Genomic DNA, 25,878 nt, shown 5'->3' on the forward strand with positions numbered 1-25,878 from the left:
CAGATACTACATTGCATCCATTACACATGGCTGGAATTTATTGATTGGAAAAACCTCTACCTGGAAATAGCACAGCCTGAAATTAAAGCAAATTTATTTGTTTAATTAGACAAATGCTTCAAATGCAAATAGTAATTGCCCTTATGAAACGCAACAGATCTGTATTGCTAGATGCTAAAGTTTAAAAAAAAATTAGAGAAGAGCTATAAAAATAAGCAAAATTAACTGCTCTCATGCCATGATATTCCAAATCCTTGATCTCTACTTGATTTATTGGCATCCAAGTATTTCTTGAAATTGGTTCATGCTAATATATTATAGAAATTTATTACATGCATTTTTATAATTGGTAATGATGCTGCTCTGTACAGGGCCGTCGTCACATCTCTGAGGTGAAGAGGACCAACATTGCACGCAGTCAGTCCAAAGCCAAGAACAAGCTATTGAAGAGAAGAAAAAGTCGTCTGCTGAAACGTTATGGCAAAGAGAAGGCAGACAATGAAGACCGGCCACCCATCACGTACTACGACCACAAGCGACTCAAGGAAAAGAAGAAACTTGAGGGCATCCAAGCGGCCATGGCCAGGAAGGAAGACCTAAAGAAGAAAGAGGAAGAAAAAATTGCCAAACGCAATAAGAGATTTGACCAATTCTATCAAAGTGGGTCCTTTGTATATGCATATTTTTTACTAATTTATGTCAAGGTTTTCTCCTGTATTCTTATTTTATCCCAACACTTTCCTAATGAACAAAGAACTAGTTAATATTTGCTGTAGTTATTGTGCATAGTTACTGTAGTTATTCTGCAAGCAGCTTCATTGTGATCTTATATTATATGTCAGACAGCCTATTGATGCCATAAAATTGATTTAATTTCTGTTACACATTTCACTTGATATTCTATGAGGACTTCTAGAATACTCAAAATTTCTTGGTTGAAGAATAATAGTTGAAATGTATCTAGTCATCTTGTTTGTCTTTTTATCTACTAATATATGTTTGTAATGTATTAATATTTAAATCATTTTTGGCCAGCTGTCACTCATCTTTGTATCATTATTAAAGAGAGTCACCTTTAAGTTATGTTTTGCTATTGAAATGCAGTTACCTCAATGTGGAGTTACCAGTCATGTAGATGCATGCATTTTTTCTGGTCCATTCATTGTAGAATTCATGTGGTAACATTTGGTCAGGGCAAGACACGGGAGCTGAGATCCTAGACTCGGCCGCTCTGGCCAGCATGATTGACCAGGAGGACTATGAGTGTATGCAGAACCAAGGCATGGACGGGTGAGTTATGCATTGTTCTGCTTCACTACATTGCAAGAATATGTGCTTCCCTATAAGCCAAACCTAGACTTAGCTCTGTATTATACTAGACGAAGGTTCATTGATAAGTTGAATAGGTATAAATCTAAGAAGCAAGACTATAGGAAAGAGTTCATGTAATAAAAATTAATATCAATGTATTTACCCAAAAGTTTTTTTTTAAGACAATAATGTTTTTATTATCTTCCTTTGAAAGTGGAGACAATATGAAAGTGTAGATTGTATAACCAGCTGCTATGCTAATTTTCATCAGTTAATGAGATGGTGTTAAACCATTCAAATTAATGGAAGATTTCCATCATAATTAGTCATCGCACTTGAATTCTCCATTTAAAATTTTAGAATAAAGAATTTTTCTAATTTTTACTTCTCCTAATTTTTCTCCAATCAAGTCAATGAGGACAATTGTGTGTGCAGTTTAACCAGCAAAATATCTAATGTAGAATGAAGTTGTTGTTTGTTGCAATGTATTTGTCAACTATTTTGTTTCAAAATATGATCGTTTGCAGCAGCATACATGCATATTTCCTTGTTAATATTGTGTCAATGTGTGTGTTTGCCACAGAACTGCGGACATAGAGCAGATGCGCAGCGACCTGGTGGAGAAGGCACAGAAGCTGCTGGGCTGCACCGCCACCACTGAAGGCGGTGATGAGGAGGAGGAAGAACCTGATCAGGACAAGTCAGTTGTCTTATATTTATATATGGGTTGTGTTGTTATGGGAAGCCCATTTCAGTGATATTGCAAGGAAGTAGGATTTTCCTACTAGGGTCCTGCAAACCCTCCTCTCCTGAGATGCAATGTAATGTGAAATTAAAGTACGAAATTTAAGCAAAAGTATGTATCAATTTCAGTGTTGACATCATAGTAGAGTGCTCACTATTTGATGTGCATCACTAACTTAATCATGTTAAAGTTAATGTAACGGATATTTTTTATGGATTTAGTGCACTGCTTAGGTTTATCATGTTAATCTGTTTTTGCTTTTCAGACTGGGTAAAGCAGGCAAACTTGAAAATACCCTTATACGAGGTTATAGACCCCCGTGCCTCGGTTTTGCACTTATTCTTTTTCTTCTCTGTTTAATGTACATACCTGGTTCTTCTTGTTGTGTTGTTCAATAAATTGTTAAATAAACACAAGGAAAAGTCTAATAAAAAAGTGGTTTGGGATGGTTGTAGGGGAGGTGGAGTCCATCACCAATTCCTTGTTTGCTTGACACCCTTGCAACAAACACCCTCAGGCCCAAAAACGTGGCTGGTAGCACGATAAATAGAGTCCTACTACAGTGTTAATTACGGCACCATATTTCATGCAGGCAATGTAAAATTTTGATAATTTTTTCACTTCAACAGTGTGAGCTGCTTCATAATTTTTGTGTTATTCAGCAAAAAAAATTTAACATTTGCTACCCAACTGAATAAAATGTAGCCTCGTTTCTCTTATCATATTTTGCGTCTTGGATCAATCACTCCAAAGATTTAGAGTAAATAATATTGCGCAGATTGTAAAATCTGTTCAGCTATATAAACTATCATTTTTTTCGGAAATTAACATTTATTTTTGTCATTGAAGTGCTCAGTTGCTTGGCAAAATTACTAAGTGATCATCATACTGACACTTTTCCTTCTTCTTGAAAAAAGTCAGCAATGCATCTTGGCGTTACCTATTTTTTTAATGACTTGTTGGCCTTCAAATCATACGTTAAAGCATCAATGACTAGTGAAATGTATGGAACCATTCGTTGTTATAAGGCTTTGTTATGACAGGTCCGACGAGGATGAGGAACTTCAGGAGGTTTTCGCAGCTCCCAAGCCTTCAATGCTGCCCATCAAGATAGGCGATCAGGTCATCATGCCCAAGCCCGAGGGTCAAGAAGGTGGGAATTTATTGCTGTAAAACTATTAGGTTCATCCATGGTTACTTATCTGGTTTACTTCTTGTCTTTATGACATTATGAAGAGTTCGGGACTTCCTAGTCCCCGGCCACGCTGGTGCGCTGCCTTCATCGTCCTCCGTCTCCGAGTCGTCGCTAGGCAGGTCACCCCGCCCTCGGGCCTCGGATGTAACGTTGGACGTGTTCTGTCTATTTGCCCTCCTTTGGGCCAGCTGATGCAAGATGCTGTTGCTTTTCATTCATATTTGCTGGCTCATCCAGTAGGTATTTTGGTGATGCTTTTGCTTGTATACTAACTATTCTGTGAGTAAATTTTAAGACCGCAGTTTATGGAAAGACTGCGGACAAGTTGAAAGTTTAAATAAATATATGCATGATATTTATTCCTTAATATCAACCTCATTGCTTTCAAGAAGATTTATGCTAATTTTCAGGAAAAGCTTCTGGTGCATGTGAAATTATCTAGGATTTGAAACAAGTGATGATTAACATTTTCAATTGATATTAATTTCAATTAACTCGGTGACAGCAGAGTCCAGGTCCACCATCGTGATATCGACCTAAAATTACAGTTATTTGGTATTCTATAAACTTATAATTATTCAGGAGCTAAAACTGCTACTGCGTTCTTAATTTTTTTTTGTACAGCAGAAGATGGAGGAGACAGCGGCATAGAGCAAGACTCCCAGCAGGAGGAGCCCTTAAAGCCCATCTCTGTTGTGGACATCCTGGCGCAGAGACGAGCTAAGATCCATGAGAAGAAGATCTTCATAGCCTGCGCCTCCACCAAGATCATCTCCAACCCATACAAATATGTGCGTTGCTTTGCAAATAACTGCTTTAGGTTACAAATCCGTGCATTAGGTTAAATGTACGTGCGTTGTGTGTGTGTGTTAGGTTACATGTACGTGCGTTGCGTGTGTGTGTGTTAGGTTACATGTACGTGCATTGTGTGTGTGTTAGGTTACTAATACCTGCGTTGTGAGTGCGTTAGGTTAAAAAATTTGTGAATTGTATGCGCGTTAGGTTACAATGGCTTTTTGCAATTGTAACCTAACCTGTGGCTACTGAACCTATAGGTTAGATTACTAATTTGTATTATAACCTATAATTGTAACCCTCCTCCTGTAGATGTCGTCACTAACAAGCTTGGTGGCCCTGCTGTATGAGAAGGACCCCGACACAGCGCTGACGGTGCGCAAGATGGCGGCGCTATCGCTGGTGGTCATATTCCATTCCATCATCCCCAACTACAAGCTCAACACCATGGAGCGTCCTGGCGTCAAGTGTGAGCACCACAGCCTGTTGTTTAATGTATTTCATTCGCTGCATTATCATTGACTTTATTCGCCATGTGCAGTGATATCATCGATGCTGCAAGCACGGAATCGTAGTTTTGAATTCACAAGACCAAACTAATGACCATTGAACATGTATTTTCATTGCATTTGTTCACAGTTTATATTAGTTCTAGAACGGAACTCTAAACCACTATTCTTTACGATCTCTCTTGTGCCACTAGTGTTTTAATTCAGTAATCTTGCTGGTGTGCAGTGAAGAGAGAAACGCGCGCCCTCTCTGTTCAGGAGAACTTGCTGCTGGTACGTTATAAGTATTTCCTGCGTGGCCTGGAGGCCATGGTGCGCAACGCCAAGTACCACAAATACGCACCAGCGCACCTCAAGCTGGCCCGCACTAGCCTTGAATGTTTCTGCGAGCTGCTGGTCAAACATCCAACATTCAACTTTTCTGAGAACATCATCATCCTTTTGGTGCCATACCTCGCCCACCTCAAGGACGAGCTCAGATTGGTCGTGAAGAAGGCGTTCGAAACCATGTTTTATGAAGACCAAACCGGCCAACTGTCCCTCAGGGTGAGCGTTAATACAACAGCAGCTAGCTGTGGCAAATGGTGATTTTTTTAGACATCAGGGGCTAGCTATCCTAAGGGTGAGTTTTATGAAGACGTCAGCGGCCAACTGTCCGGTTTAAGTCAATAATTAAAGCTGATAAAGCACTTAAAGGGCTTCAGCTTAAGCTTATTATTTAGAAGAGCGTGCATAACACAAATAATTTGTTGTTATTTTACAGCTGATAAAGCACATCGCACAGTACGTGCGCAAGGAGGAGTTCAAGGTGCACAGCGACATGCTGCGCGTGCTGCTGCAGTTGCGTGTCACGCAGGCGACGCCGCTAGATGTGCTGCTGGAGAAGCGGGTCGACACGGCCAGACAGTCCGAGATAATAAAGCAGAACTTGAAAAAAGTCGCGTCTAGACACGTGGTCAAACTCACCATACCAGAGAAGAAGGTGAGTGATGTTGTGGAGAGCTCTTCATTTGCGAGGTCATTTTCGAAGTCCTGGTCTTAAATTACCTTGAAGTAATAATTTTCTGCCGTTACTTGTATTTAGGGTTTATCAAGTCTGAACGTTTTCATCAGTTTTTGCATGGGTCATATAAAGTATCTAATGTAGGTATGAGTCTTTTGAATAATGGTTTCAAAATGTATTCAATTTTTTCAGCGTCAAAAGAAAATTGCGAAGCTGGAGCACAAGCTGAAAGCGACAAAGCTGGAGCAGAACAAAGCGAAACACGAGACGCTGCAGACGGAGATCCTGCACATCCTCTTCGGGCTTCTGGTGCACGTCATCAAGAACGACCGCGTCAACAGACAGCTCCTCGGCGTCACGCTCGAGGCCTTCGCCATGTGGGTTTACTGTGGACCTTGGCTGGCCCTTGCACGGCCTTGGTTGCGCCTTGTGCAGGCCTTGGTTGTGTCTTGTACAGGCCTTGGTTGTGTCTTGTGCAGGCCTTGGTTGTGTCTTGTGCAGGCCTTGGTTGTGTCTTGTGCAGGCCTTGCGCTATTTCACCGCAATTAATCATGAGTATTTTTATTTTACAAATATCAATGAATGTTTACTGTTATAATATATTAGAGCTTTTTCACTTTAGCAAATTTCACTTATCAATTGAAAAGTAAAATTTAGCAATTTTCACTTTTCTACCTAGTTGCATACGAATCTTTATATCACCAGTTCATTAATATTTAAATGTTTATCACCAGTGACTTTATCATTCCTATGTCATCCGTGCCTCACCAAAACGACCCACTACAGGTTCGGCCACCTCATTAACGTGGATTACTTCACGGACCTCGTCAATAACCTGGAACGCATCCTGAAGACGCAGGACCTGGGGGTGGCCGAACGCGTCCACTGCATCCACAGCGTCTTCAAACTCCACACCGGCCTGGGCTCTGCTCTCCACAGCGATCCTTTCAACTTCTGTGATAAACTCTACGAGCTGCTAATGCTGCTGCCTTCCCCTGGTGGGTTTTGGTGGGGTATGGTTAACTGCTGTTCATGTTGCTGCCACCAGACTCTTGGTGAGGGGTGGTTAACTGCTGCTGCCCTCCTCTGGTAAAGTCGGGTGGGTGCGGTGTGGTTGACTGCTGCTTATGCTGCTGCCCTCCTCTGGTGAGGTCCAGTAGGGTGTGGTTAGCTGCTGGTTCGGCTCATGGGGTGTGTGTTGTGATGTCCACTTATATGTCTCCATTGTGACTTCGCATCCTAAACCCTGATGCTACGGGAGGCCGCCATAAAAATTCCCGGTATTGATTCTTCGTTTCATGGCTTCATCAATTTTTTGATGATCTTGCTAGTCATATGTAGTATAATGATTAGTATTTGTATACTAGAATTAGTATAATGTTTAGTATATTAGTAGTGCATTTTACGTCAGCACTTGTCTCGTTGAGGGGCGTATAATACTGCTCATTCATCTCCGTATTCACCTTCATGTGTCCCCCCAGAGGTGGGAGACGAGGCGCTGGTGCCGACGCTGCGGACGCTGGCGCTGATCTTCGTGGGGTGCAAGCGGCGCGTGACGGGCAAGACCGCCATGGGCTTCGTGAAGCGCCTGGCCACCTTAGCCCTCACCCTGCCCCACAGCGGCAACATCCCCCTACTGATGACCCTGCGCAGCATCATGCTGGTGGGTGTGCGGGCATGCTGGAGGGTGAACGGCATGCTGTGGGGGGCGTATGCGGATGAACACTGATGAATATCTCAGCCATTTTAGTGTATGTTTGTATTCTTGAAGCTATCACACATTTATCCTTCATTTGTTTGTATTACAATAGCCCGTGCTGAGCAGAATCACCGAGCGACGGAGTGCCTGTTGGACACGCAGCAGGAGGGCGGCTGGGGTGTGTACTGCCCCCTGTTGGACCACCCCATCCACTGCAACGCTGCTATGGCCACCCTCTGGGACATGCACCTGCTTGCTGTTAGTAGTGATTACGATATGTAACTATTGTAAAGGAACAATTTCGCTTCAACTTCACGCGGTTGTGGCATTGCACATTCGCTGAATAACATTCTTTCTCTAATATGCGTACAAATTTCAAGTTAAGTATATAACTGATAGCATAAAAAAAGTTAGGACGTGAATTAGTTGTGTGACGTATGTTGGTGTAGCTGTGACGTATTGGTTGTAACTGGGCTGTGTTTGCAGCGGAGTTACCACCCAATGACGCGGCAGATCTCAACCCACCTTTACCGCGGTGCCCCTCTGCTGGGTAATGGCTCCCTGCCCTCTTCCTTTACTAAACTGTAAGTCCCTGAACCCTATTCATCCGTAGTGATTCAAAGATTTTTTTAGATTTTAGACCATTACAATTTTTTCCCCAATTTTCCCCACTTTACCTATTTTAGCATGTTGCAATAAAGCTGCTCCCCGTTTCATCAATGCTGTCATCGTTTTTCCATGTATAGATTATTCAAGGCCAACATGTCACATCTCTATTGATCCCGGAAAATGTTCAAATTGCCTACAGGATGTACTTTGCCCGACCTAACTGGCCTAATAATAGAAGGGTACGCAGTGTAATGCGCATGTTCTGTGTGATGGACTTGATTGTTCACATTAATAATGAAATGTTTATTTCTAGACGAAATTCTGAAACAATGTATGTAAGCAAGGACCGTTTGTCTACCGATTGTTCTCCAGGATAATATATAAGGTTGTGATATTACGCTTTGTTGAGGGAAGCGATTGTAAATGATACTATTATGGTACCTCTTCCGTCAGGACCATGGAGGAGGTTGCCAACTTGTATGACTGTCGCGAGATGCAGCTACAGCCGCAGATGATGAACCCAGACCAGCATTGCGGAGCCTTCGGCAGCAAGTGGAACAAAGAGAAGAAGAAGCAGATCCTTTCCCACAGGCAAGTCGTTACTCTTTTCGGTGCTCCTTGACCAACTTGTATGCATCTTGACTCGGAGTTTGACATTGATTTTTTTGTCTGAATTAAAATGTGAAATACCAATAGGGCATAAGCATGTAGGACACGACATTTTCGGTTTGCTTCTCGATTACTTTATTGAAAACATTTTTAAAGCAACAGATCACATGCTATTTGATCCTGGAACCGCTTTTACTATTCTGCTGCAAATATACATCTGTGTTAGTCATGCAAATCAAGATGTGTGCTGACGAGGTGGAGCCAGGCAGGGAGCTAAAACGCTCCAATCTTTAAAAATCATGATCTATGTCCAGTAGCAATGCCACTCAAAATTTCGTTCTTGATTCGTTTTCATACTTCATACGTGACCTACATTCGATAAACTTACTATCTCCGTTCTCACGATGCAGAGTCAGAGATCATAATAGATTTTTCATGTTCTCGATATTCTGCGTGCCTGCAGACTGACAGGAGCGCTCCTGCAAACGTGCGCGTCCGAGCAGCGCGCCCTGGACGCCATCATCAAAGGCGCCCCTGGAGACGGTGTCCATGAGAAGAACGATGAAGGACAAGACGAAGAGGCTGACGATGGAGAGTCGATGGTTGCCGACAACGACGTGGAAATGCTGGACGATGCGGTGGAAGAGTTAGACTTTTATCCCCTCAAGACAGGGGCGCTGTACGACGTACACCAGCCTGACGCGTCCCAAGGCGAGAACGAAGAGACTCAGGACTACTCGCGGTTATTTACTTATGAGAACCTCGAAGAGTTCGAGCAGGAAATGCAAGAAGCGTTACAATAAATGCTTACGTGACATTCTAGTTTTGTTTCCTAGGGCCTGGACTGCTGCAGATGGCGATATCCATTCTAAGTTTGCTTGCCTGAAGGAATAGCAGTGATGAATGTTCAGATGGGTCATCAGGAAGGAGCGATAAATGCTATTATCAGAATGCAAAGTAACAATATTTTTGATCAGCGTATTTCTCTGTAACTACTAGTCCATTCTCTTTAAAAGATGTGGAACAGAAACTCGTATATTTTAGTTAAAAATATCAGATTTATTACAACCTCAATTTTTGTTACAAGGTTAAAATTTGCTAAGTTACGTTGGACAGCGTAAATGTATTCCATGATTGTGCTAGAACTTTTTGTTCAAGGGCATTTGATCACGGACTGTTTGAATAGCACAAACATTCTCTACAGCAGTGATTCTAGAACGTTTTACCGGGTCAAAAGTTGTCATAATTTCTTTATATGCGGCAAATTATAGAACTCATCTATACATTACCACAGAAAAAATTACCAGCAAGAAAATTCACCCCGGTTTCGGGAACCACTCCTCTTTCTTCAAAGGATGTGCGCTAAAATCGCGGATTTGGTGAGGTTGATCGTTAGACATAACGTTGGTGCATATCTTCCATTTTGGTGGAGTTTATTGCGCAACTTAGGGCCTGCTGTCAGTTCACACTTACATTTTAGAGATTTACAAAAATACAAAAACCTCGCCCAACAAAATATCTAAAAATTGTCATAATAGATTTATCCGTCAAATTAGATTACTTGTGAGCGTAGTGTAGGCAGACGTCTCGCTGCAGCTAACATCAGAAGGTAGTGGATGCTAACCAGCGTTCCAATACAATATTCTTCGCTTTGTAGTTAGTCGAGATAACGACATCACTAACGTACCATAATTCGGTGGCCCTTACAAAAATCACACGTCATTGGCACCAACAATATAGTGAATCCATTCATTGAAAAAAATTGGGAGGCACCAAGAGAAAGAAGTATACCAGATGAGTTGCACTTCTCTGTAAACTGATATAACAGATAACAGGTCAGCACCTCACAGGTACCATAACCACAGTTAGTTGATGAGTCTCTCTTGAGGACTGTGGAGTCACACAGCTCCAAGTCAGCATGAGATACACAAGTTTCCTCAGATAAACATTCTGTAATTTGTACGAAAAGTCAATCTTATAACAAGACTTAAATAATAATGCAGCATAGCAAATAAAGGAAATAAATCCTACTTAATTCTTTGTACATTCTTGTAATGTAGATCACAATAAAGCACGATACCCCTCAGGCGGGGGTTGGAAGGTCCTGGTGTGTGAATAATTCGTCATCAAGCTCTTGAGTGAGGCGAGGTCAGCCTCCCCACCCTCCCTTGTGGTCTGTTCAGCAAGAGGCAGCAGGCGTTCGATGAAGTGATCCATCATCTTGTGCATCTGCCGGCCGTACACTTTAACCATGAGAGCTCCCGCGACGCTCAGGAACCCGTGAAGTACGGCGCAAGTTACGGCTGACTGCACGGGGCAGAGTAACATTCGGGACAGCCACCGCCATCCCAACTGGGGACCTAAAGACCAAAGGTTTTGTTCCGTGGACGTGTTTTGTCCAGTGGGCGGCTTATCGCCATCAAGACATACGAGTCGTCCAAAAAGTTGACTGGCGGCGCCCATGCGTTTGAGGTAACTGTCTAAAGCCTCTCTCTCCCCGCCATCTTTGTGACGGTACCCCAAGGCTCTGTGGTACTCCTCCACGGTCTCGTATTCCTCCCTCTGAGGCACCTGCGGCACGAGATACGGGCACGTGCGGTACAACTGATACACGCACAAGTCCAGCAATAAAGGATCAAAACTTCCCAGGCGCACAATTAGCGACGCATAAACGGCCTGGCTGCTGACTTGCTTGTCGTGCGCGAGGGCAATGAGTTTGCTGCTCAGTTGTTCCTTGACGAACATGGCGACCGGGGAGTGCGGGTCCGCGACTTGTACATGTTGCGCGCCCGCTGCGCAGCGCTGTCCTGTTAACAAGCTCACCAGAGTGTGGAGCTTCTCTCTATTGGAGGCGTCGCTGTCGTTGTGGAATTTGTTCACAACTGACAAGGCATAGGATAACTTCCCTCTCAGTTCCGTGTCCTCCGTCGCCAGAAACTCGCCGCTAAGTCGCATTACCGAAGAATGCGTCGCCGTCAGCTCCTCCAGTCTGCGTTTAGCGCAGGAAAGTTCGGCGGTTGCCTGCGGGACGTCGCCGGCAAGACTTACAAGCGTCGCCGCGGCCTCGCTTTCTTGTTCATCACGCCGCGATGAATTTCTGTGCGTCTCTGTAAACATCCAGAACATTCGAAATCTTAAATTGTGACCTCCGAAAATCTCTCCATATTGAACATCTTCAAATTCTGACACGGAACTCGTATGTTGTTAGTATTAAAATGATCGTTATAAGTAATTTTAAGAGTCGCTTGAAGAATGGCGATGTATGTTTATGGTGGCTACTAGGGTGAGTATCCACAATACTTATCGTATCCGGATTGTACCGGCATCTGAAAATATGCTTTTAGTTTTTTTAGTATGATTGAAAACTTCTTCAATTTTCAGCCAATCAAAATAAATTAATAGAAATAAATAAATACAAAATTTAAATAGAAGACCTTCTTCTTTAGTTAAGAAGACTTCGTTAGAGAATTTTAGCTTACTAGTACGTTAGTCCGACGTTGCCCGTCTATAATAATATACCTCGTGTGAAATAAAATATAGAATGAAAAACAGAGCCATTCAATTCACACTTAACACGGAACATGGAAACTCCCATTTGACTCTCATTTCAAAATACGAAAAGTTATAATTCAGTACTCACTGCAGTGAGTGACAGAGAGCGCATTTTCTCGTCGATGAAAACGTGGTCACAGACGGACGGACGGACGGACAGACAGACGGACGGACATGACGAGCACAATAGCGCCTTTTTCCCATATTTGAGAAAATGCGCTAAAAACACTTTTCCATCTCTTGACTTAGATCTATAAAATACTAATTTAAAAATCTTGAATACATTTTTGATTCGTTCTTTCCCTCTCAGCATTGCAATGCCTCGCTATTCTCGCTTTCAGAATAAATTTTCAGGTCCAGGTAATATCCCGACACGATAAGTATCCTGGACACAAATTTCATGGATTAAATGACCAATGCTACCATCCCGCTATGGTATGATCATTCCCTAATAACTTCTACCACCAACTTGCCACTGTCACACGCACCAAAAGCAACACGTAAGGAGCAAGGTTATTAGTTTGAACAGAGATAGCAAGGTTATCAGTTTGATCAGAGGTACTCACGGATGACCTCCCGTATGTGGGAGAGGACCGCCAGGCCGTCGGTGAGGCGGGCGGTGCTCTGCTGTAGCGCCTCGGCGTCCGCGTCGCCGCTCAGCGCCTCGCTGCCCAACTGCAGCGTCGCGTTCAGCGCCTCCGTCGTGTCCTCGGGCAGCGCCACATCGCCACACTCCCTGTGGGGGTTTACTTCTAAAGTATTTACAATAATTATAAAGAATTAATAGTAATCCGACGCCTGCGTCCTCAAGCTCCCCGAAAGCTCTTATGTAAACTGACACAAATTATATACGTACAATAGCGTGTTGAGATGACTTGAGTAGAGGTTGATCAACACTCAAATGCAGGCAGAAAAAAAAATAATTCGCATTCTCCAAATAGCGACGCACTCCTTCTAACGCACAGTACGAGCTGAGAGCAGACGTATCACTGATACTCCTTTTTGCTGGGACAAACTGCGTCACGATGACCCATATAAGGGCAAAAATTGCTTCAACAGCACGTGCAGAACACGGAACGCCGTGCCACGAACTGCATGCAACAACACGCAACACTGTGCCACAAACTGCATGCAACAACACGCAACACTGTGCCACAAACTGCATGCAACAACACGCAACACTGTGCCACAAACTGCATGCAACAACACGCAACACGACGTGCAACAACACGTGTACAGCACACAGAGGCGTGTACAACACATGTACAGCACATGTACAACACATGTACAACACATGTACAACACATGTACAACACATGTACAGCACATGTACAACACATGTACAACACGTGTACAACACATGCACAACACACATACAACACACATACAACACATGTACTCACGTTATCTCAGCAAGCACGGTGTCCAAGGCATCACTGAACTGTGCGTAGGACTCGCGAAGCTCTGCCACCATCGTCGCCCGCTCCTGGGGGCAGCAAGTCTTATGTAAATAATCTTAGCTTAGTCAGGGATTGCATAATAAATTAAAGTACTGGCATGTTAATATTTATTTTTACATGCAATACAAGAACCATAACTTTCCACCAATAGCTCCATTCACTGTCACTTGTTACAAGAAATAAAGACCTACTTATTATCTATTAATTCATTCTTTCTTCACCTCTTCACTCAAAAATAATTGTCAGTATTCCAAATTAGCTACACTTATTTCTATTAAATTTGTTGATGTTGCTTTATTGATGACTGCTTGGCTTGCGCTCATGTCATCTCACTATAACATGAAACATTCATGTAGAGAACGAGCAGGAAGCAGGGAAAACAAAGAGTAAGCTTGCTTCTACTGTAACTTGTGCAGCACACAACAAATCTCCAGTGCTTCCTTAAAGTTCACTAGAATACTGGTTATCATTGCTGAACTCAACTATACGTATTGAAGATGTTAACTCCAAACAAAGAAAGTAAAAGGTAGTTAATATTAATAATATGTACTGTTCAACTCTTTTACGCTTCATTACTTCTCTCCAACATTAATGACAACATTAGCCACATTTACAGTCTCAATAATAATAATGGATGGGTAAAAACAATAATAGTAATAAAGGTGATTATTCACAAGTTAGCATATTGCCTTCATCAGAATCACTCATGAGGGTTTGAATAAGAAACAACAAAAATAAGAAACAACAAAAGTTACTACTAATATTCTTTAAATAAATGTCATAAGATGTTGTCAATAATATTCAAATCAAATATATACTGAGGTTCGTTAACACAAAATAAAATCTAAGTCTCCACAGAGAACATTTTACAGCTAAACTCTTGCCTGTTCCTGCTGCTGCTGTTCCAGCAACTGTTGTTGTTCTTGCTGTTGTTGTTGTTGCTCTTGCAGCCGTTGCAGCAGCTCTTCTTTGCGCAGATCAGCGGCTGCTGCTTGCTGGCTGCTGCTCATCACAATTTCTTCATCAGTAAATTCTCATAAATAAAAGTATAACAAATAAGTTGTATTATGTACGACAAAAGAGGTACCTAGTATTACGTATGACAAGAATACAGAGCAAACGAGATGCTGTCTTGAATAATATACCAGAGAAAACCATCATTGAGATTCTATTTAGATCAACGATTACTGGGATTTGAAACATAAATTGGAAGTTAAACTTGAAACAGAAGATATGCAAACAAATTAATAAAAGTACCATTGGTAATAAGGCATCCATTGGTATTACATTTCCTGCAACACTTGCTCAAGCTGGTTTTTTGGAGACAGTGTTTTTACTAACTATGCAATTAAATACAACTGACAAAATGTTTGATTTAAAATAGAATGGAGTCAATAAAACTCATAAATTACTCACAGAATTTTCTCAGCATATTTCTTGAGGACTCCTTCAACCTCCTCATGCTTTGGTAGGCCCTCCTTCTCCTGCAGCGTCTCCTGCTGGAGCTGCAGGTCTCTGCAGCGCTGCAGCTCAGCCATTGTCTGCGTGTGGATGGCAGCCACGCGACTCACATACGCTGCATGGTAAACCTGGATGCGCGTCTGCAACCATCAACAAATTTCAAGTTTCATTACAATATCATCAGATAGGATAATATATTTGTTAAAAACTCCTACATATTACCTTGGCATATATGAATGAAGAACAAGATGCAGCTCACATACACAGCCTGGCTAATGTGAATGGAAGTCTGTCACCATGGACAAATATTATATCTTATCAATAACTCATGAATATTGACTAATAATTTTATTAATAAATAATATGAAAGTAATATTCTATATTAATATATAGGTCTTGCTCCAAATCCATGAATAATACATTGTCAAGTAATAGAACAACATAGCCAATTAAATGTTATTCAAAATAGGCATGCAGGCAGCAGAACCACTCTACATACTTACTAATAAGATAATGTACCTATTGTAACTAGAAATCTGGATACTTTTCTGGTAACATACAGGTTTATAGTAATGGGATCAGGGGATGCATTAGATGATCTGCAATTCATTACATCATCTTGAATACAACACCAGCAAAAATTTTTGACATAAAAAGTAAACTTTTGCAAAAGGATCATTCTTCTAATGTGACAAGCCATATACAGTACATGCCTATCATTGTTTAACACTGGGTAAATATAAATCAGTCTAGTCCAATTGACATTAAAAGGGTATAGGATTTGTAGTTGCATTTGTTGTGTAGGGGTTTAAATACTATGACAGGAGGCTAAGGTAAAGTATAAAAGCATAACAATATATTTAGAAAAAGAAAATTGGTTGCATCTGTTTCTGCATATACTTGTCTATACCAATTACTTTGTACCTCATATATAATGTGCAAATATATTTGTATATATTATATACTATATACTTGTATATACCCATTACTTAGATCCAGATGAATGTTGACTCACAAGCACAGCAGAGAGGGACATGTCAATCTGCATGCGGGCAACAAGCGACTCTAGTTTGTTGGTGAAGACTTCAGCCTCGTGTCCATCATGCTTGGCCGCAATAGTTTCTTCTTCTTCTTCATTGTCTTCCACTTCTGAATCAGATTCTTCTAGTTCATCTCTCCACATGCTGATAGTATATGCAATATTGATTTTAATGAAACAAATAGGAATAATTACTGTTTTTATCAAGAATGGGAAAAAACTACATATAATTACTGTTAACATCAGGCATGAAAAATCAGAGATGTGCATTATGTGAAATATCACCAATTTACTTGATTTGAATGAGAAATAGAAGGTTGATGTAGGATTTGACAAGCTTTCTGTAAATAGCAAGTGCAATGCAACCTGCTACTTGTAGACTTTAACTTAAGGCATATATATAGATGTATATGTTTCATTTACTTATAGTGACTTGCTCAGCAAGATTTTGAGTCAATTCTGAGAGACTGCATCCATGAAGTCATTGGAGCAGTCAATTGATAAAGACAATTTATTATTTAACTTCATAAAAATAATAAAAATAAAAGAAGTCAAGTGGCAATATGGCTGTGGACTTGCAATACATAGACCACAGTGAAATGAAGATTATCAAAATTCCAATATAATTTAGAGTTTGGACTCAATGCTAGGTCACAAATTAATATAAAATCATCTTTCATTCTAGCAATATACCTACATCTAAAATGATGAAAATAACAAGAACATGGAATGTGCATAATTTAATTTCAATTGATCAGATGTAAATGACAGTACCTGTGAGGTGGAGATGCTAGGGCAGTCCTGTAGGAGTTCCATGCCTCAGTAGGAGGACCTGGTTCTTGTACAAAGGGCTCATCTAGGCACAGGGATCTATCATGAGCTTCTTCAGTAGCAAAGATGCTTTGTGAGGATTCTTTAGTGTAATCATCCACAAATGATACTTCATTCTTGAAGTAGTCACTGTCAGTGATGTGGTCAATGTCCCCAATCAACTTACTCTCACACACATCACCATCACTGATGTTCTGTAAACAAATTTTAATGCAAATAAAAAAATGTGAACATTACAACTAAATTAATTACAAGCATTTCAAGCTTTGAGCGTGTTAAATATTGAGAAAATTGTCATTGGAAGTAATATGTTATCAATAACAATTTAGTACAAGCATGTAAATTTGGAAAGATTAAGCAATCTTATATTTAAATATATCATTAACATCAGCTGGTTGCTGAGTAGAAAATTATTGACTCTCTGAGCCCTGAATTCATAAATGTTATGAATGCAACTGTGACAACTAAAACATTAATTTTTCATTTTTGCATAAACAAGAAGGCCCTGCCAAAAGAGTAGATACTCAGCCAAAAAATATAGTTTTGAAGCTGTAAAATTTTATTTAAATTTACCAGTTTACTGATTCTGCTTTCCAAGCTTCAACTAGGTTTATAAAGCCTCTAAATTGTTCCTTTTGTGGTGATGTCATAAAAACCTTTTTCTAGCTGTTATATTTTTCTCTAGTAAAATGTTGGACTTGTCCAATCTTTATGGTTCAAACAAAGATACATTCCCCAAAAGGGAAAGTATCTTTGCAACCTGAGAATAATCAAGAATGAAGGTTGCAACAAGCATGGAAAACATCTACCTTTCAGGCCACGACTAGAGCTTTTCCCACGCCCGCCATTTCCGGAACCGCGAGATTTCAGCCAGATGAATTACCTCCTATCTAATTGTTAACAAAAGTGCATGATCAGGCCACAAGATTCCAAATGTATTGAAAATTTGTAACATTGGACTGATTGGAGCTGCGAGATTTCAGAAACAAGTAGGAAAATTCCAATTCTGGGTTGCAATACTACTGGAGGCCTGCCTCTTGGTTGGTTGCACCTGCTAGTTGAGGCAGAGCATTCACGCTCAATGGCTCAAGCCTTGCCCTCACAGGTGTTTATTTTCATTAAAGTGGATAGTCACTGGATACTGACCAATTTTCAGTATCCAGAGTATCAGGGAATTTATTTACAGGGAATTTACCCACATATAATGACTTTTTTTAAGCCATTGTTGGGCACAGTTGGCGCAATTCCTGGCCATCCCCGCTTGCATGCGCAAGAGTCTGCGTGGCGCACAACGTTTACCGATTTTCTTTGATATGGAAATTTTGTAAAAGTAAAAATCTTGAAATTTATTTTAGAAGAAATTTTCTACAAGTTCCTAATGGCAACCTCCTTTGTTTACCTTCTGTAGACAATATCTAGGTAAGAAAATATTGCATCCGGATGTGAGGCAAGTGGTGAAGAACAAAATCCTCAGAAATTAGGCAAATGAAGTATAATCAACTATTAGTGTTAGAGGACAGATTTTGCTTGTTCTATATATACTACGTAATAGTGCGCCGATTGGGTTATTAGAAGTTCTATGGTTAATGAAAGGGATCCAAAATAATTTCATCATTCTAATTAATGAAAAATAGGTTTGAGTGCAAAATCTTTTGTAAATAAAATATGTTTAGACATAGCTGTCATCAGAAATTCCCAACATAATGGTATGGCAACATCATTTTTACAGACTTTCACCTAACACTGGTACATTGTCGTGTCATCACTGTCAATTGTCATGTGATGTCCCCTTGAAACCATCCATATTTTATTAAGGTTTGTTGTTTGTCTATATAATTAACATCAAAGTTGCAAAAATTGAGAACTGATAATTAAAAAAAATTTTGGTGCCTGTATTTTTTTATTCAATGGGTTTGTGCCACTCAAACCCATTTTACAGGCCAGGCAGATGTCCCAACATTGACATACGGGTTTGTACTATTTGGCAAGTATTTGCTAAAACCAGCCTTCCATTAGAAGGCACCAATCTCAAACCATATCAATTGTTGCCTTCTATTCTTCAGTTTTGTAATTCATCTCCAACCAAATTGAGATCTATTAAAAATATCCATAACTGTGGCAAGCCAGTGACTCTTAAAATGGAAAACCTGGGTTACTACAATACCTAAAATGGGGTAACTTAGACCACTTTTTTTTTTATAAATGATGCCATTTTTCTACTAGCTAAATTAAACTTGAATTGAAACATGCAAAATACAGGTCTATACTCTAGCTTCACTCACCATAAATTGCTGGCTCCTGCCTCTAATAGTCTTTATGTAATTTCAAAAAAAGTGATTGTCTTTGTTACCCCAGCTCCTGGGGTAACTTAGACCGGGTGGTAAAATCAATTATATTTTTTGGTAAAATAACTCCAGGTTTTGGTGCATTGTAGTAGAACACTTCTAGTTACATGTGCAAATGACAAACTTGAGGAAAGTGTCATAGTTTGCAAATGGGATGCGCTGCCCCATAATGAGGGAAATGTGACTACCTAATGGCAGCCCTGATGGGGTAATATTGACTGGTTTGGAAATTAAGTTGAAATTACCATATATAAGACTCTGTAGAGTCTGAAACATAAAGAAAAAAAAACATAAATAGGCTGTCAAACATAAAATATGTTATATATGTTATTTTTTATTAACTTCCAAGCCGGTCTATGTTACCCCATCAGGGCTGACATTAGGTGGTCTAAGTTACACCTAACCTAACCTAACCTAACCACCCCATTTGGGGGCGGCGCCCCCCATTTGTAAACTATGACACTTTCATAAAATTTGTCATTTGCATATGTAACTAGAAGAGTTCTACTACAATGCATCGAAACCTGGAGTTATTTAACCAAAAAATAAAAAAATTGGAGAGGGTACTCTGACAGGCTTCAAATAATAGCTTTTTTTTGTGGGTCACATTTTAAATTTTTTAATCTATTAGATATGCAAACTTTTCAAATCTTTCTATTGCATTATGTAGCCTCAGTATTAGGCCTTTAATGCCCATTGACAAAATTTTTCTATGTCAAATAGTTTTTGAGTTGTGGGGGTTTTTGTTAAAAAAACGAAAAGTGGTCTAAGTTACCCCACCGGTCTAAGTTACCCCATTTTACGGTATTTTCTCGTCGACAAAAACATGAAGACACGGACTGACAGACAGACGGATGGACAGACAGACGGACGGACAGACAGACGGACGGACAGACGGACGGTGACAATTTAGACTGACCTGATGGACAGGCCATCACTCCGGTGTAGACTGACCTGATGGACAGGCCATCACTTCGATGTAGACTGACCTGATGGACAGGCCACTGCTGCTGCTGCTTACTGCTGCTGCTACTTGCTGCTTGCTGCTGCTGCTCCAGTCTGTAGAGTATGGCCTTTTAGCTCGAGATATTGGCGTCTTTTGAAAATTTTTATCAGCCACCTCGACCTTACATTGGCGTCTTTTGAGGATCTTCATCAGCCATCTCGACCTTACATCGGCGTCCCGTCGCGGTCGCCGCGATCTAAAAGGTGCGGCGTGAGCACCGGAGGCCCATTTTGGGATGTACTCCAGCATGCCAGGAAAAAAAGTTGCCAGAATGTTCGCTAGAAAAACCAAAGTGCATATCTGACCGTTGTCTGATGATCGATACTGAGGCACGTGCTTTACGACTGATTCGGCCAATGCCCGACAATGATGCACGCACTTGCGCGATCGACGCAGCTGTTGCTCAATGATTGACATAGATGCCCAAACTTTACGATCAATGATCGACACGGATGCACACATTTTACAAGTGATATGGCTGACGCTCACACTTTACAAACGATGCGGTATGATTGACATGGATTCATGCATTTTATGATCAATGTGGCCGATGCCAACTGATCGATTCCAACAGTTTTGAAATACTTGGGTGTTTCAAAACCTCTCAAGCTTGACGCGCTTATATGTGTGCGGCAAGCGTTGCATGGTCAGCGCGCCTAATGCTGTCGTAGGAGGTGGTTGTGTGGAGCCGCCGCTCATGAATGCCATGAATCTATACTGCTTACGGTTAATTGGCCCAACTCAATTCGGTTAATTGTTTCAACTCACTGCTGTTCTTTTGTCAATAGTAATGTTAACGAGCAACGTCTATACTATTCAATCGCACAAGAAGTTGATCATAAAATCGAAGATTTATTCTGGTAGTACCGCGCGCAAGATAAAACAAACACGGCAGCTCTATGTAGTTGCCGTCTCCGTAGCTGAGTGGACTACGGCGCCTGCTGGCGAGCGTTTGGTTGCAGTCTTGGCAGAGACTGCAACCAAATCTCGAATCTTCGAATCTCGGCGGGCAACTCATAGTTTCTTCAACCAGAGTTCAATAGAGGTAAGAACAAAGAGTGTACTTTCATGATGATTGTACATACTGATATAAATTGTGTAATAAATATGTCTATAAAAGAATGAATATGTGACTAATTTTGCTGTGAAGGAGAAAAGCGTTGAAATCAGATAGAGACGGAGAAATATATTTTCATAATTTTGGTATGGAGGCGGTCATGGATTAAACTGGGATCGACCAGAGGAGTAGAATATGTTAAAATCATTTCATCAGGCGCTGGAAGCTGTACAAGGATATTGCATAAATTCTGAAAAGAAGGTTTCATTCTCCGTAGACTTCTTTTGGTGTTCTAACGTTGAAACACCTAGGTGTTTCAAAATCGCAAATTTTGAAACACCTGAACGTTTTTGAAACACGCGGGTGTTTTGCTTTGGGCCCGATTGCTCGGTAAGGATTTGAAACACTCAAGTGTTTCAAAACAGGGGGCCTTTTTCTCTCAGTGAACGCTCATGCTTCGCAAACGATGTGGCATGATAGACACAAATGCACGCATATTACGATTGATATGGCTGACGCTCTCGCTTTGCAAACGATGCGGCATGATTGACATGAATGCACGCATTTTACGATCGATGTGGCCGACGCACTTGCTTCGCGAACGATGCAGCACGATTGACATGGATGCACGCATTTTACGATCTATATGGCCGATGCCCATGATCAATTCCAACATTCATGATTCGCAAACGATGCGGCATGATTGACATGAATGCATGCATTTTACGATCGATGTGGCAGACGCTCTTGCTTCGTGAACGATGCGGCATGATCAACACGGATGCACGCATTTTACGATCCATGTGGCCGATCCTCTCGCTTCGCGAACAACACTGAGTGAAAAAGGCCCTCTGTTTTGAAACACTTGGGTGTTTCAAATTCTCCCCGAGCGATCGTGCCCAAAGCAAAACACCCGTGTGTTTCAAAAACATTCAGGTGTCTCAAAATTTGCAATTTTAAAACACCTAGGTGTTTCAACGTTAGAACACCGAAAGAAGTCTATGGAGAATGAAACCTTCTTTTCAGAATTTATGCAAAATCCTTGTCCAGCTTCCAGCGCCTGATGAAATTATTTCAACATATTCTACACCTCCGGTCGATCCCAGTTTAATCCATGGCCGCCTCCATACCAAAATAATGAAAACTATATTTCTCCGTCCGTATCTGATTTCAACGTTTTTCTCATTCACAGCGATATTAGTCACATATTACTTCTTTTATACACATATTTATTACACAATTTACATCGGTATGTACAATCAGCATGAAACTACACTCTTTGCTCTCACCTCTATCGAACTCTGGTTGAAGAAACTATGAGTCGCCCGCCGAGATTAGAACCTCTGCCAAGACTGCAACCAAACGCTCGTGAGCAGGCGCCTTAGTCCACTCAGCTACGGAGACGACAACTACATAGAGCTGCCCTGTTTGTTTTGTCTTGCGCGCGGTACTACCAGAATAAATCTTCGATTTTATGATCAACTTCTTGTGCGATTGAATGGTATAGACGTCGCTCGTTAACATTACTATTGCCAAAAGAACAGCAGTGAGTTGAAACAAACTGTATATGCGCGTCAAGCTCGAGAGGTTTTGAAACACCCAAGTGTTTCAAAACGGGGGGCCTTTTTCTCTCAGTGAATGCGGCATGATTGACAGGGATGCACGCAATTTACGATCGATATGGCCGATGCCCAGTGATCGATTCCAACGTTCACGCTTTACGAACGATGCGGCATGATTGACATGGATGCACACATTTTACGATTGATGTGGCCAACGCACTCGCTTTGCGAACGATGCAGCATAATTGACATGGATGCACGCATTTTACGATCTATATGGCTGATGCCCATGATCGATTCCGACGTTCACGATTCGCAAATGATGCGGCATGATTGACATTAGACCGTAGGCCTGTCGCCGATTCTTAACATCGCAGAACATTCACAGTATCTTGTGGTCTCGAACTCGCAACTCACTGCTACAATTCTGCTGTGCTTAACCGCCTGACCTCCTTGCCGATTCTGACCAGAGACTGGCGCACAGAGCTGGGATAGAACCCGCGCTAATCCTGGTACTCAGAACTTTAATCACTGGGCCACCCTGCCATAATCATGCTGCATCGTTCGCAAATCGTGAGCATCAGAATTTACCATTGGACATCGGCCACATTGATCGCAGAATGCTTGCATCCATGTCAATCTTGCCGCATCGTTCGCGAAGCACGAGCGTCAGAATCGATCATTGGGCATTGGCCACATCGATCGTAAAATGCATGCATCCGTGTCGATCATGCCTCGTCAATCGCGAAGCGCGAGCTTCAGTATCGATTATTGGGCATCGGCCACATCGATCGTAAAATGCGTGCATCTATTTCAATCATGCCACATCATTCGCGAAGCGTGAGCGTCGGCCACATCGATCGTGAAATGCGTGCATCCATGTTGGGCATGTTGGGCATTGATCGTAATGCGCGGGCGTCTATGTTGATCATTGATTGTGAAGCGCGGGTGTCTATGTCGATCATCTAGCAACTGCCGCATTGATCGTGCAAGTACGCGCTATCATCAGGCATTGGTCAGAGATGCACTTTCGTATTTCTAGCAAACATAGTGGCAACTTTCTTCCCTGGCGTACTGGTGGTGTGCATGGTAAACTTCCGGCGCCCATGCAAGTCGCAACACCTTCCAGACCATGGGCAATCAATTTTGGCGTCCTCGCCGTCCGTTTGCTGCAAACATCGGCATCCACCGTCCGTTTAGATGGTGCCTTGGAGTCTTTTGGGCAGAAAAATGGCGTCCTCGACCTATGTTGTGCCATACTCTACAGACTGGCCCTACTTGCCACAACCAGTCCAGTCATTCATTAGAAGGCACTGATGGCAGTCATGGCACATCTAAAGCCATGTTGCCTTCTTTAGTTCTGTAATTCATGTCTGATTGAATTGTGATCTATGAATGAATATTCATTACTGTGCTGACTGCTGACTCTTAGAACCTGAGTCCTGAGTTGACGCGCTAGCAATCTAGGCAACTCATATCCAACCACAACACAATGCGGATACACGTTTGTGTGTACGGTCAGTGTGATTACGTAATTTACATTGCCGCGTGTCCATATTTAAACTATTTTAGCTTTCTAAAAGTACGGCGCACTGTGCATTTTTTTACCGGCATAATACGGCGCACCGCGCAGGTTGTTAAAATGACAATATAAATTCCCGCGCACCTGGCACATCTTCAATGATCTTCCTGACCATGGACAGGATGGTTTGTAATTTTGCACAATTTTAATTGAGTCAAGTGATTTCACTATAACAAAAGATTGTGAAAAAAATACCTGAAACAGAAAATAATGTTTTAGTGACAACCACCATATGTTTTGGAGAAATAAATCATAGTTTAGGTCAATTACTTTTCATTCTATGATGCCCGGTGGGCCGGTGCACAATTCTATATATACTAATATAGCATTCTATGTACAATTTTGTGACGACCAATGATGCACTAATTTTTCGATAAGTGAATTTTTTTCGCTGAGCAAGGTAAATGTAATCAAAATTAGGTATTTGTTGTTAATCAATTTTTTTGTTAATTGGAACCTTTGCTAACTAAGGTTCTACTGTAAATGCATTTTTAAGGGTATCCCTAGGACCCTATTTATCCCAGGGGGGTGTCCCGAGTAGCCCCGCCGTGCGGAATTGGCTGCCATTTTTTTTTTTTTGTAATGAGATAGGACAATTCCGTCAATTACATTTTCAAGCCGACACCTGGGTCAGAGGGTGCAACCGTCAACCGTGCAACTTTTATGTAAGTAAAATTTTTTAATAGCTACGGCCTACGGGCCTACGGCGAATATTTTTTTTTTTTTTGGCTCCAGATCTTAGCAGAGAGGTACTTTTCCAAAATCTTACTTTTCACACGTTTTTCAGCAATTTTTTAAAGATAGTAAATATTTGATTTCTTGACTAGCTTTATATTATACATAATAGCTAGGTACCGTAAAATGGGGTAACTTAGACCACTTTTTTTCTTATAAATGATGCCATTTTCTTACTAGCTAAATTAAACTTGAATTGAAACATGCAAATTCTATTGTGTTATGTAGCCTCAGTATTAGGCCTTTAATGCCCATTGACAAAATTTTTCTATGTCAAATAGTTTTTGTGTTGTGGGGGTTTTTGTAAAAAAAACGAAAAGTGGTCTAAGTTACCCCGCCGGTCTAAGTTACCCCATTTTACGGTACCTAGATAGTAAAAATGCTGAAGTTTAGGTACGGCACTCTTTTTAGTTTTGCAATATTTTGATTAGTTTAGCTGCTACAACATTTCTACGAAATATGGGACGCGCATCCCGAATCCCGATTCACCCCACCCGTCCCTTTTTACCCCGTTTGACGGTATATATAAATTATTCGCAGTGAAATGGCAAATAATTTTTCGCTGGACTATGAATCTTAATCTCATTGAGCGAATTGTCTTAATCTCATGGCACTGAAATCGGAGAAAAAAATTAGGTTAGGCCTATGGCCTAATATATAAATAGTTAGGCTACTCGCTCGGCGACGCCATATCGTTGGCAAATGGGCCTAACTTTCGTGAAGCTAGCCGCTTAGCCAATAGCCGGTAGACCGTACAGCTGAACGCGAAACAT

General features: G+C 41.2%; 2 protein-coding genes across 3 annotated transcripts; one reads left to right on the forward strand and one right to left on the reverse strand.

The window, feature by feature from the left end:
• Positions 1 to 346: 346 nt before the first annotated feature.
• On the forward strand, positions 347 to 9,295 carry LOC108672410 (nucleolar complex protein 3 homolog). 2 transcript variants are annotated; one of them, XM_047884165.1, is made up of 15 exons: positions 347 to 660; positions 1,194 to 1,290; positions 1,895 to 2,011; positions 3,100 to 3,209; positions 3,876 to 4,042; positions 4,359 to 4,515; positions 4,782 to 5,101; positions 5,319 to 5,537; positions 5,751 to 5,935; positions 6,345 to 6,556; positions 7,040 to 7,221; positions 7,384 to 7,515; positions 7,744 to 7,841; positions 8,320 to 8,457; positions 8,939 to 9,295. In XM_047884165.1, the coding sequence occupies exons 1-15, from the start codon at positions 579 to 581 to the stop codon at positions 9,276 to 9,278; spliced, it is 2,556 nt and encodes an 851-aa protein (XP_047740121.1). In that variant the 5' UTR covers positions 347 to 578; the 3' UTR covers positions 9,279 to 9,295. The 2 variants fall into 2 exon arrangements, with proteins under 2 accessions (XP_047740121.1, XP_018015551.2); XM_018160062.2 differs by having other exon boundaries at positions 3,879 to 4,042.
• Positions 9,296 to 9,501: 206 nt separating this feature from the next.
• On the reverse strand, positions 9,502 to 17,041 carry LOC108672447 (mRNA export factor GLE1). Its single transcript, XM_018160114.2, has 7 exons — positions 16,762 to 17,041; positions 15,964 to 16,132; positions 14,904 to 15,088; positions 14,372 to 14,489; positions 13,431 to 13,513; positions 12,594 to 12,763; positions 9,502 to 11,582 (listed from the first exon to the last, which is right to left on the reverse strand). Exons 2-7 carry the CDS (start codon positions 16,129 to 16,131, stop codon positions 10,537 to 10,539), a joined length of 1,770 nt encoding a protein of 589 aa, XP_018015603.1. The 5' UTR covers position 16,132; positions 16,762 to 17,041; the 3' UTR covers positions 9,502 to 10,536.
• Between the last annotated feature and the right edge of the window lie 8,837 nt (positions 17,042 to 25,878).

The sequence above is a fragment of the Hyalella azteca genome, unplaced genomic scaffold (genome assembly GCF_000764305.2).
Source record: "Hyalella azteca isolate HAZT.00-mixed unplaced genomic scaffold, Hazt_2.0.2 contig14775, whole genome shotgun sequence".
NCBI classification, from domain to species: Eukaryota; Metazoa; Arthropoda; class Malacostraca; order Amphipoda; family Hyalellidae; genus Hyalella; species Hyalella azteca.

Excerpts from the sequence above, each read along its gene's own strand:
- LOC108672410 (XM_047884165.1), top strand. The coding sequence starts at position 579 with ATGGCCAGGAAGGAAGACCTAAAGAAGAAAGAGGAAGAAAAAATTGCC. Across the intron at positions 5,936-6,344 it reads ACGCTCGAGGCCTTCGCCAT|GTTCGGCCACCTCATTAACG; the intron begins GTGGGTTTACTG and ends GACCCACTACAG. Across the intron at positions 6,557-7,039 it reads AATGCTGCTGCCTTCCCCTG|AGGTGGGAGACGAGGCGCTG; the intron begins GTGGGTTTTGGT and ends GTGTCCCCCCAG.
- LOC108672447 (XM_018160114.2), bottom strand. The coding sequence starts at position 16,131 with ATGTGGAGAGATGAACTAGAAGAATCTGATTCAGAAGTGGAAGACAAT. Across the intron at positions 13,514-14,371 it reads AACAGCAGCAGCAGGAACAG|GAGCGGGCGACGATGGTGGC; the intron begins GCAAGAGTTTAG and ends TGCTGCCCCCAG. Across the intron at positions 12,764-13,430 it reads ACCGTGCTTGCTGAGATAAC|GGAGTGTGGCGATGTGGCGC; the intron begins GTGAGTACATGT and ends AAACCCCCACAG.